The 13,364-nt window shown below is 40.9% G+C and overlaps 1 protein-coding gene across 1 annotated transcript in view; it reads left to right on the forward strand.

The window, feature by feature from the left end:
* The window catches only part of LOC146369432 (uncharacterized), a 63,984-nt gene that overhangs the window by 36,197 nt on the left and 14,423 nt on the right, over positions 1-13,364 (forward strand). The window contains exon 10 of the mRNA XM_084910752.1: positions 5,244-5,468. Within this exon, the coding sequence (XP_084766878.1) occupies positions 5,244-5,468 (225 nt within the window). The remainder of the gene's footprint in view (positions 1-5,243; positions 5,469-13,364) is intronic.

Raw genomic sequence — 13,364 nt, forward strand, 5'->3', positions numbered from 1 at the left:
CCTGCAGGACAGCCCCCTACTGGGGTTAAAAAGCTGTGACTCTCCACCTTTTGATATTAGAGCTGAAGAGAGGATGAGAGGGTAAAAACAAAGCAAAACAATATGAATTCCTAATAAAGTTAATAATATATAAATAAATAAAACAGCCAATAACTACGGTAAGATGGGCAAATATGCAAACGTGGATAACATCTTGTGTCACCAAAAGTTCTCTTTTTATATCAAAGACAATAATTAAAATGCCCTTGAACATCCAGGCAGCCAAGGATGCAACCTGGACGTCCAAGCTCAAGTTCTGCTGTTTTGCATCATAGTGTAATTGTGTTTTTGAAGAGATACATGTTTGCTTCAGTTTAGTCACTCAAGATTTTCTGATCAGGTGTCAGAACCTTTGGGACACCTTTGTACATTCAGATCCAGTCTCTTTATGGATGAAGACCTTTTCTGCAAACTCAAAACTCTTGTTATGAAGACAAATTTTAGTTTCAACGAGGTACGGAAGTGATTGAAACTTAGAGAGGGTCTCCTAAAAAAAGAGTTTGTGAGGACACCCAGAACCTCTTCTCTGTGTTTTACAGGTCTTTCCTAAAGGTTGACTTTACTGTGTAACATGTTTATTTACCTCCTCTGTTTCTGACTGTAAGAAGTGACCACACAAGTTAAGAGCATTTTGTGACTCTTTAAAGGCATTTTTACAAAGACTGATTGATTTATTAGCTTGTAGAAGGTATACAATGTATATCCATTGTCTAGTTACACAATAAGTTAAATTCCATTAAGCTGTAAAATGCTCCTTTTTTGGTTCCTGACAGATTTTAAAATAAGTCTTTGCTTGTTTAACTACCCTGTAAAACTTGGGCAAACATGAAAAAGATGTTATGCAGAGGATCCTGGTGATGGCTTGTGTGCTTTGACCTTTTAGAGGCCAAAGACACGGTCACCCTCAGAGGGAAGGGGTCATTAGCAGGCCGTGGAGAGGTCGCTCTGGAGGTTACGGCGCCTCTAAAAGAGTGTGTGGCATGTCTTTGTGTGGATAGGTGAGATTTGGCTACCCTGGACGTGCGAGCAGTTCAACCTTTCATTTAAGCCCCTAATGGAGGGAATGACCCCAATTTGACTCCATGAGAATATGGGTATCCCTTTTGTAGGTTTAGTGTGATGTACAACTTCTCAGAATGGATTTGAAGATTATGTCAGATTTCCATCCTGAATGAACTTCCCTACATTTGTCATAGATCCAAACCCTACAATTATAGTATGTCCATCACTTTTATTAATAACAAAGGTTTTATGGATTGTATCATCCATAAAACCATACAACCAAACCATAAAGCCATCCATTGTTATTCATTGGACCCATGGAACTGCAATCGTTAAATTGTTGCTGGTGTTTCCAAGCAGCACATCTATATGCAGGCTAACATTGACAAAAGCAGTGAAAAGACATATGTCCTGCCCTATTATTTTTATTTATTAATTATTATTATTATTATGATTGTTGTATATATGGTACGTTATTGTACCATGACTGAGAGCCCAGCCAAAATACTGCAAACCATAGTTTAAGAATAATAACATCATCACTATATGAATAAAACTGAATCAAACAGAACTTTATAATAATAAAGATAATAATGATATTATTATTAACATGTGACGGGGCTTAATGCACAAATTGCTCGTTACCCAAACATTACAGCTAGCTGACTAATTTTAGCTACTTCATTCCTAATAGTGTTAATGCTAATGAAATTAAATTTAAAGCACATAATTCATTTCAAGTTCAAGTGTTATTGTCATATACACAGTAAAAAAAAAACATAGTTCCCTGTACAATTAAATTATTCCATTGCAGTTCACAACAGAAAAGAATCCAATGATCATTAAAACAACAGAAACAATTATAAGAGCAGCATATGAGAAATGCAGTAGAAATAAATGCATAATATAATATAACCTAATAAAATCAAAAATCAAAAAATATGAGCTGAAATAAGCTATTTACATAATTATACAATTTACATTCTTTTTAAGTTATTTTGTTCTTATATAGAGATTTAGGTGGTGATTATCAAAAGTGAGGCATTGAGGCAATAAGCTCAATACCAATGTTGTTACCAATAAATTAGTAAAAAGAAAAAAACAAAGAGTTAAATACATAAAATCTTCTGCACCTTCTACTTTGTTCTGGCCAAGCTCCATGAGTACTGATATCATGAATTTCCTGTAATAGAATTGAATAAAATAACCAATTTGTAATCGCTAGAAAGCTCCACCCCAGATCCCCGCATCAATGAGTCATCCATCCCTTTGGATCGATTGAAAATGGTTGAATGATTTAGAGATTAAGTCAGACCCAGAAATCAGCTGCTACAAGATGCCCTGGCTCCCCAGTGAGGCCTGCGATAAGACCTTTGTCCATCTTTGCTCATTTGGAATTCATAGGTAGAATAATCCCTTCCCTCGTAATTGTTTCATGGCTGTTTCTCTGCTGCTCGGTCACTCTGTGTTCACCCTCAGAGTTTAGCATTCAGCTGCAACTAAAGATGTAAGTGTCCAAATGAATGTGGCGATGTACGGGGCCACAAAGAGCACTAATCTGAACTGACCCCAGTGGATTGTTTCAGGGAAGTTGAGGAAACTACGGGACAGATTAGGCTGCAGAAAGACAGAGGTGATGCAGCCAGAGATTAGTCATGTACTAAGCAAGGATCGTTTCACCCCCTGTGGACCACACACTAACAGTGTAGCCATGTCACTATTGTCTCTGAGCCACCATCACTGTGGACTCATTGGCTATTGTCTCTGAAATCCTCCGGCGTTTCCCAAAAACCTGGACTCAAGCCCATTGATTGGCACTTGTCAGGGCAGATAGAGAGGGTGACGTGTTGGGAAAGGCATCGATAAAGGAGGCCTGAAAGGAAAATCCCCTCCCCATGAATAATAATTTGAGAAGGATTTTCTTTTTTATTCCACCCTGCTCCTATTCTGCCATTCATTCAAGACAGAGGAGTGAAGGCTCCGGGTGGCATCAGTGAATGGCCTCGGCATGTTGATTGTCTCGTTGATGCTCATCCCTTTCTCAAACATGCAAAGAAAGAGATACAAGTCCAACCTTATTGCCTCTGGCTGGTGCGCTGCATGGCAAAGGGCAGGCGGTGTGTGTTGTGGGCGGTGTGTGGCCTTTTTTCGAGATCAGCGAGGGGATTTGACTTGGCCACTCGCAGCCAAATCCAGCTATCTGCTGTGCTCAGATGCTGCGGTTGGTATGGTAACCTGCTCTGTGTGTTTTAGATGGGCTGTTGTTTTCAGCCTGAACTAACCAGTAATCACGGCTGTGCATTCATGGATTAGGCCACTGGAGGTTAGGATAGGAGGGCTTCAAAACGAATAAACTGAATACTGAATCCTTTCACCCTGATATAAAGATTGTGCAGGTTTGGAATCAGTCAGAAGAAAATATATATAAACACCTCATAAACCACGGTATGAAGGGGATACATGAAGATGAAGGTGATTTTAATGTCGTCTTTATATTTTAGAACAATCAGTTTTAAAGTCTTGACAAATGGACACCCCCGTTCATATGCATCACAGTAGTTTGGTCCACCACCTACCGTTCACTAACTCCTTTGCTGTGCACACTTAAAACAATAGAAGTCTGCGACTTCTTCTACAGTCATCAGAATTAAACACTTAGCAGCCGCCATATTGTTTCGGGACAGCTGCATCTCCATGTGTATGCAGACTGGAGGTCTCTCTGGGAATGATTTGGGGCTCAAACACAGGCCTTCTCCCAGGCAGCATATGTTACATAGTTTTCCTACCTATGCAGCTGAGCTGTTTTGATGCCCAGAGTCTATTTGCTAAGGGGAATGTAATTTTCTTTGTAATTAGTGCAACATATGAGAAAAAAAATACACATTTTTGTAATTAGGAAAAAATAAATCTTCCATTTCATGGCTAGTAAAATTAAAGATAGTTTTATTTAATGCTTTAACTCCCTTAAGTAAGGCACCATCCACACTGAAAGTGATTTGCAGTGGCATGGCGACCAGAGACAGGAAAGACTGGGAAACTGTGAATATGGGCCCTGGACTTTAAAGGAGAGCGATGGAAGATGTTTGGAGTTGACCATAAACACTAAATAAGAAATGAATTATTGATTTTAGGCAGAGGAAAACAGATGAGTCTGGTTAATCATGTCTGTTTTGATGTTTCTTTTGTTCTTATGAGGGCTATATAAAGTTTTGAGTCAAATTTGTCATTTCATAATTAATGAATCAAGATGATTGATAAAATTAAATCAGGCTTTTTTTTTAACCAAAGCTTTTGTTTTCCTTTTGAAATCGTGTTCCTTCTCATCTCTTTTGTCATCGTGTCACTGTTGAAGTTTTTTGTTGCATATGAAACAGAATGATAAATTTTTTGCTCTGAAGATGAATACATTTCTCTGTCTTTCATCCGTTTTGATGACATTGGGGCTTCAGAAGGACGTGGAGGCGTGTGATTGTGTGCACTGTGGTGGAAGACAGCCTGTCCAATGAGACATGGCTCCATCAATCTGAGCTGCTGACCTCTGCACGCTCACCGGCAGGATAAATGAACGCTCGCCACCACCACGTTCGTGAGGCTTATTGAATCTAATGTCCATCATCTACTCGACCGGTCGAGCTTTCTCCTCTTAATGAATGGACCCGTCTCCTGATGTATCACATTTTGAATTATCGCTCATGTGCTAACACAAGAAACACTCGTGTTTGCAAAAGTAGCACGAAGAAAAGAGTCTGAAACTCTAATGGAAACTGTCGCAAAAGACAATTTGAGGCTCCTTTAAGCTCAAGTCTGCATTGATGGCGCTCTTTGTCTCTACGCTTCTACACCAAGAAGTGTATTCTGTGGACTTTGTATTTGGAGATAATGGGACTCGTAATTGGCTGGTCAGTGACAAAATAGATGGCTGTTTAAGTCTGGCTCTTTAGTGCGGCACTGAAAGGACTGAAGGAGATGTGACTGCAGCATTCGAAAGAACAATTTGATGAGAATTAGTGTTAGCTATTAACAGCCTGGAAATGGGTTTTAGTGCTTTCTTCTAAGTGGCTCCTTCCTCAAGAATCATGAATACAAATGTGTTTCTTTTGCAGCGCTGTGATGATTAAAGGGTTAAAATGCAGAGAGTAAGCATGGTAGAGCCAGGTCTTTCTTTTTAAATGTATATTTCATGTTGTATGCCTTCACTCCAGGTTCCCACACAGGCGAAGGGGGCCCAGATGAGGAGGAATCCAATTATCCAGGATGGAGGGACCAAGCTCAGTCCCCGGCTGGAGGGAGAAGGCCTGGGAGTCTCGAGGATAAGGAAAGCAAGATGGAGGAGAGGAAAACAAAGGTGCTGAACGTGCTTTCCAAACTGCAGGACGAAGCGCCTCGACAGAGCAAAAGCAGCAAAGGCCACTCAAACTTCGAAGATTGTGAGTTTATAAAAAAATCTCAGAATGGTTAAAGTATTTTTAGGTTGTGTCCTGGCAGAGATTTTTCCATGTGAGTCTTATAAATCTCTGTGGCGATGGCATCTCAATGGAAAAACACCCTCATAGAACAGCTTCTTTCCCCACCATGATCTCTGTATTATTTCAAAACATCGGCAATCTCTACGGTGTCATGCTCTGTCTTTGACCAAATTGGGGGCGGTGTTTATGATATCATCAAATGTAAATAAAATCTTGAAGAAGACCGTTTTTCTCACCATAAGCACTTGAAATAATTGTTTGGAAAATTAGGTCCCCTCCCTTAACTTTAAGGGAGGTGGGGACCTACTCCCTTAACAGTACTGGAACTGAACCCAAGCGCAGTACCCAGAGCAGAGGCAGAGAAAAGGTTTTAACAGAGTTAGAGGATAATATGTGGTAGTGACAAACGGTACAGGATTTGGGTGGCGTGGCAATGTGGCTGGGGCAAAGCAAGGGGGCAGGACTGAGAAGGAAACTGGAGTGGGAACAGTCACATTTGCAGGTGAGAGATTGATGTGTTGAAGGAGAGGCGGCGTAGCTCCGGGTGAGTTTGATGATGTGGATGTGGCTGAGCTGAGTTCCTTGTGGTTCCAAGACCAAGGGACGGTAGGAGGGCAGGCAGGTGAGGCAAGGAGTGAATCCCAGGAAACGGAGAGGAAAATCCAAAGTCCAAAAGGCCGTGCAGTTTAAAGCCGTGGAGTGTCTGGGAGCAGCAGAGTAGTCGATGAACTGGTGGAGAAGCGATGTCAGCACAGAGCTTAAATCTCCCAGCCTAATTAGCTCAGTCAGCTCCAGGTGGTAGAGGATGTGGTGGCCCTTCCCATGGGCGGAGACCAGGGAAGTTCAGGAACCTAGTGGAAGTTTCCAGCCGCTCACCCAGACCATGACAAAACAGTTTCAAATCTTGCAGAATTAACTAAATACATCAATGTGATGTGTTTCCAAAACATTTGTGTGTTGTATCGAAGAGATATCAGCTCAACATAAAAAACTTAAGGCCCAGGGGCCAAAATTGGCCTGACAAAGACTCCAACCCCCCCCCCAGAATGGTTTGGAAAATCTATTACAGAAATTTTACACTAGATACACAGTAGAAAAGAATTAACCAAAATAAGAAAATGAATTCTTCAGTTTATACAGGACAGTCTGAACAATGAGCTAACAAAACTCTTACCAAAGAGTGGTAGTGACAGATTTCTTTCTTTTACTACAGCAGCATTTCTCATTATCATGTAGAAAAACTATACTGTTGAATCTGGACTTCTTTTTGTAATCTTGCGATATCTCAGCGATTACATGTCCAGTTAAACTTGTGTATACTGCCAGAAAGGCAAGTTTCAGATTAAAGTGGGCCCACAATTTCAAATATATAGAGCTATAAAGCCGATATCATTGTATGCATTTAAACACTAGCTAGCTCTGGAGTTTCTTTCACAAGTGCTACAACAGAACTAAACCTACCACAAGCCTTTGACAAAACCTGTAGTTAGATTTATGGGGAGGCGCGTGGCTTTTGCTCATGGCATACAGTTTCTGACATTTTTGCGTGTATGATGTAACTACAGAATATATTTAATGCAGGAGTATGAATCCTACTTAAGAGCACAAGCCTCTGTGTACAGTGTTGGGGAGTAATGGAATACATGTACCGCCGTTACGTATTTAAAATGCAAAATACGAGTAACTGTATTCCGTTACAGTTACCGTTTAAAAAGGTGGTATTTAGAATACAGTTACTTTGCTGAAATAAAGGGATTACACGGCGGTATTTTCCTGTTTCATATGTTCGGCTATGCCCTCTCTATTTTTGGTTTCCACGCCCCAAACAAAACACGCATTAAGAGGCAGTAATGCCTGGGTCTCAATCTCACGGCCCATGTCACCCCTATTTGCGGCCCGCATAATGACGTGAGGAAATATTTTAAAAAATTATTCACAAAAATGATTTAATATGAAGGCAATAGGCAGAGTGTTACAGGCATCGTCCTAAAGAATGTAGCCTCATGGGCAGTGTAGTCTGTGCTGCAGGGAGAATGGACAGCAATATTTGAACGCTGAATCTGTCTGTCTGCCAACCCTCTTCTTTGCCTCACTTAATAGACGATGCATAAAAAACACAAACGCATTTACCAACACTCCTCTCGACTCCAAAAATTTACCCTCAATTACAGCACTTGATTTTTACAATTGCCTTTTTTCTGCAAGCAGGAGTTTTAGCCAGGAGTTCTCGAGTTTCCCTCAAGTGCCTAATTTCTGGCATCCGAGCCTTTGTAAGAGCGCTGGGGACAGCAGCTCCGACAATAAGCATCTACACCTAAGGTCAAGTCTGAAGGGGCTGGCCCTCTGCGGAGGTCAGTCAGGTCAGAGTTGGCATGTGAGTGTTGGCACCCATGAATAGGGCTGATTGGACAGGTTTGTTCAGAGAGTAATCAAGCAGGATGGAGAACCCAGCAGCTGGCCTCGCTACTTTGCAGAAAGGTTATTACTAATGGATAGCCTTTGTGTTGTTACAGGAGTGTGCACTGTGGTTACTGTGTGTGTGTGTGTGTGTGTGTGTGTGTGTGTGTGTGTCTACTGTCACTGTTTATTTTTGACCGGAGCATGACATCTGTTTTCAGAGAAATGCTCCTAAAACACACTGTGAACTGAATTTTCTCATTACCTCATTATCAAACAATAAACGGGTGTCAGGGCTTGGTGGAGACAAAAATGGAGGGAAAAGAGAGTGACTATTGACTTATTGCTATGCCCTAACCACAGACTGCTTTCTCAGATTCTGCCTCAGACCATTTATTTCAAACGTTCTCCACTCTCTCACTATATTCCACTCTTGCAATCTAATAAGGCTAAATATAAATCTCAAAAACAAATGATAACATTCAAAATACCTTTGCTCAACTAAATACTAAACCCCAAATTTCACTCAGTCGATCCACCAATGTCTGTAGCATCAGATGCTATATGAATGTGCCCTTGTGGTCAATTAGACTAGGAAAGAAATACAAACTAGTCCAGCTATCCTCTACCTTGACGTAGCCCATTGGTTTCTCTATATTTTGATGCATGTTGGAGGTTTTTAAAGCTAGATATAGCACATTTACTATATTTAAATATACCAACACTTATACACTTATTTGCTAACAATAGAAAGCACAAATGCTCTGGATTCTGTAACACTAGTGAGATAATTCCATTAAAAGTTCTCTAGAAAGCATCGCGTGCACACCTGTCAATCAAATTAGCCCCACTCCCAACATAACACCTCAATTACATCCAAACAGGTGATTAAAAAAGTGAATGGTGTAACTGTGTATTGTGAATGTAAGCCCAACACGGGGCAATGGCTGGAAGTGAGCAATAGCTATAAGCTTATGTGCAGTACATCATTTGATATTTTATATTTGGACTATGTTAAGCTTCACTGTCCCTTTTAAATAAATAAAGAATTATAAAATGCTAAAATTAAAGGACTTCCTGTCCACAGAGACCAAACCTGTTGTTGTACCAGGCTGTGAATATGTTGCTTTAATATAGTTTTTTATTATAAAAGTAATTCTAATAAAAATTGTATGTACATTAATAAAGTAACAAGACTCTCAAGGGGTGGGAAAAAAAACCCTTGAGATTTTTCTCTCCATATTATGAACATCAAATAAATCCAGTTAGTTTTGAAATCTTTTGTCTTCTGTATAAAAAATAGATTCCTTGTATTGATGCAATATGAAGGATTCTTTCTTTATTTTTCAGGTTTAGAAAAACAGTTTTGGTTAGAATTAACACAAAATTATTAGCATTGAAAATTGAAGGCACTCAGTGACTGTGCTTGTGTGATTGGCTGCTGTGTTTTCTCTCCTGGCTCATTTTTGTATTTTTGTCTGCCAAGGGTCCTTTTGTTTTCTCGTGTTTGTCCTTGTGTGTGGCTTGTATCTGTATGTCTGTGAACTCCCTCTGGTTCATTCTTGTAACTGTGGCCCCTCATTAGTCTCTAAAAAGGACATAATTGTTCTTGTTTTGTTCGGCACCGAGCCCTTGCCAAAGGATTCCCAAAATCCACCCCCACCCCTACACCTGTAATGTTTTTGTCCATTCAGTCCCGTGACACTCCAGGTTGTCATCAGTCAGCAATCGCTGCCGTGCGCCTCGTGTCTGGAGTCATTCTGCAGAGATGAGTCAAAGCAGAGACAGTATGTACACAGGCACAAAGAGAAGATTTCATGTGATGAGCTGTTGGTTTCTTACACAACAGAAAAAAAAGTAAAACCTTTTTCACCTTTAATCTTCTGTGCCCCCTTTTTATAGAATAAGTGGCACCTAAATAGTGCTTTATATGCTTCATGTGCCCTTTTTTATGCTGGGACTCCACTAAAGAGAATCTTTTTTTTTCCTGAAATAAGCTATTATGGCTCCTGATTCCCCGAAAGCTTTGCAAAGGACCTCCTGCTTTTGAAAAGTACTGTGTGTACTTTTTGGGCATGCCATGCCTGGGTAAATGACCTTATTGTTACGGACACGAGCAGGAAAAGAAAAACTCATCTAAGCTCTGTGACCACAGCAGAAAGAGGATGCCACACCCCAGATTCATATTATTTTTACTTGAAAGCAAACATAAACTAAGCTACAAGAGGCGCAAAAGGAACAAAATGAGGTAATGCAAATAAGCCAAAAAAGAATTCCTCCCTAAACCAGTTAAAAACTAAAAATTAATCAAAACATACAAGCTTAGCATGTAGCAGCTGTCTGATCTAGGAGACAGGCTTCGTTTCCAACCTCCCTTAAATAAGAACAGGATAACCTTTCCCATTACTTACTCCATCATGTCACACCTGAGAATGAGAGGGAGGAGGTGAGGAAGGGGGTCAAAAAGAGGGACTCCTGACTGAGAAGAACCTCCTTTTCACTGCTTGTATTTATGATGTCATTCTTTTGGGCATTAAACACCGCTTGTATGAGCGTAGATGGACCAGTAAATCTCCTCTCACTGATGATAAGGAAATGGTAAATGGCCTGTATTTGTATAGCGCTTTTACTAGTCCCTATGGACCCCAAAGCGCTTTACACAACCAGTCATCCACCCATTCACACACTGGTGATGGCAAGCTACATTGTAGCCACAGCCACCCTGGGGTGCACTGACAGAGGCGAGGCTGCCGGACACTGGCGCCACCGGGCCCTCTGACCACCACCAGTAGGCAACAGGTGAAGTGTCTTGCCCAAGGACACAACGACCGGGACTGTCCAAGCCAGGGGTCGAACCGGCAACCTTCCGATTACAAGGCGAACGCCCAACTCTTGAGCCACAATCGCCCCTAAGAGACCTTTTAAAGGCCTCCACTTTAGGGTTCATGTCAGTTCCAATTCACCGTGGGTACTGAAAGCCTTGAACTCCAGTTCCAAAAACTGTTTCAAATGAACAAATATAAAACAACATATGTAGAAATGGAATAAAATTAATGAGAAATATTTACTTTCTCAAAAATAAAAAACTATTTACACTCAGAATCACCTTGAAACACAAAACAACAAGAACAGCACAAAAAATAAGAATAATAAGGATGTAAAACAGGAAGGTTATATCTGACATTCAGATGAAAACTGATAGACTTTCAGCTGTGATTTGAACTGTGTCAAAGAGTCTAGCTGACAAAGTTGTAGTGCTAATGAGTTTCTGGACTTCTAAAAGCCACTTTGGGCTCCATTCACCTCTATCTCCAATGGACAACCCAAGCGGATGTCAAGTAGTTGTGGTTTCCTTTGTGTTGCTAAAGCGTGCCTGTTAGCCAGCGGCTGGCTGTGGTGGAAGGGACCCTGTGGGTCTCTGATGAATGCCATTGTTGATATGGAACACCTGCCAGCCGTGAAACCAGCCTCACTTTGACCCCACCCAGTAACACCACCACCACCAGCCCACGTTACTGTTTTCTACCTGTGGGTTGATGTCTAATTGTTGGCTCCAAACAGTGAATTAAAGAGAAAGTGAACAAGAAAGACCAGTTGCTTAAAGAGCAGGTAACAAGAGGTCATAGAAATAGTTACGTGTTTGCAGGGGGATGTCCATAGTGTGCGTTCAGGTACAGTGCTTTTATGTAAGTCCTGTTTGTTCAGCCTTTGGTGTGGCATACCTCTATGTATTTACCATCAGTCCAGAATGACTAGGCAAACAAACAGCTTGTCTATTGATGAGCAGGACCGTGGAATATGCCCGCTGTATTCATAAGAGAGAAAAAGAAGAAGGGGTAGAGGGAGAGAGCAAAGTAAATCTGTCAAAGCGTCTATTATATGGTGTCCAAACAGAGAGTGCCCTCGACAATGGCCTTATTAATGGCACAATGTCAAGGAGCGGCAGGGCAATAATAGCAAATGATTTGTCTTTGTAAGGTTATCTCTGGAGATCAGGTATTGCAGCAAAGCAGATGATTTGGACTCTTGGGAGCATATCAGGAGGATCTGCGGCAGGAGCTGATTGGTCATAGGCGTGTGTGCACGTGGAAAGCGTAAGTTGTGGTTTGTGGTGAGGCCGATGGCGTGCAGCCAGAATCAGGAGTGTGGCCGCTACGTGCGTCTTTGTTTGTTTTCCTACCAGAGCTTTAAACCCCCCCCCCCCCCCCCCCCCCCTTCAACACACACACACAAACACAGTCTTTTTGGAGAAAGTGAGGGGTGGAGTCATGTGTCCATGTAGAAACAACAGAGGCTGAAGGATAATGCTGCTGTACCGTCACCTGTTTTAGCACGGTAGTACCTAATTCTGCTACACTGTGTTTTGAACACTGGTGACCTTTAAAAAAAAAACCAGTTGCATTTAAAGTTCTTGCATTCCCCATGTTTGCAACAGTTATAATTATAATGTAGTCTTTCACCACAGTCACTGAGATGACAAAATTCCACCTCACTTCTTGTTTTCTGTTTTCTAAGCTCCTTATTTACCTGCTAGTATAGAAAATAAGTCGGCATTCTGAAGGTGTTTTTAAGCTCCATAAATGTTTTCCATGTATCCAGTGATACAATTGCCTGCCTGTAACTTAGTTTCTTGTTGTAATTTAGTCTTTCTGGACTGTGAGTGAACGGTGGGCTACAGTTCCTCTTAAACAATATATTCTATTAGGCCATTTCTAAATGTGATGTAGGCTTTGAACTGACATAAGGAGACACAGAACCACCTCAAAAAGACTCTGAACCACCAAAAATGTACCTGCGATGTTCCCCCTTTACTCCTGATGTGATCTCCTGTGCTGTTCCCTCATGTCTACACCTGCAGTTTGTATTTTGTGGACTTAATATCAACTAATAAATGTAATTAATTTAATGCGTAATGTGACATGCATTGAATTTGTGAGTACAAAGATAACAGGTTAGCTGTTTATTCTTTAATATTAATCCTTTGCAGGCTGAGTTAAATATGCATGAGTTGTCTGTTGTAACTCTGAACTCAGGTAGGTTTCATGAAAAATGTACAGGTACAGGGGGAACGTTATTGCTGTTACACAACTTACTCATACATTTGACTCTATGTGTTCAGTATAGACTGCACCTCCTGCTGGTGTATTATAGTCCGGTGTTTAACCTTGATCTGTTTAGACTTCTATCTTTCATGTGGAGGCTGACATCTCCACCTCATCTATATTCTATATATTCAATATTATTGTGTAATGACACGCTCAAAGCTCATTCCTCTCACCTGCTTAACACATAGGGTCTCATCACTTTTACAGAATCATCTCATTTTTCATAGATTTTATTCTGTCAAAACATGTTTATCTGCTTCTGTATGAACGCACTTTGTTCTAAATCTGCGCTCTTAATCACATATTTTAGTCCCGTATATGTGGGGCATGTTTCACCCTGACATCTTCCTGCTGT

This window comes from Perissodus microlepis, chromosome 17 (assembly GCF_051167445.1).
Source record: "Perissodus microlepis isolate ML-2025 ecotype Zambia chromosome 17, ASM5116744v1, whole genome shotgun sequence".
In the NCBI taxonomy this organism is placed as follows: Eukaryota; Metazoa; Chordata; class Actinopteri; order Cichliformes; family Cichlidae; genus Perissodus; species Perissodus microlepis.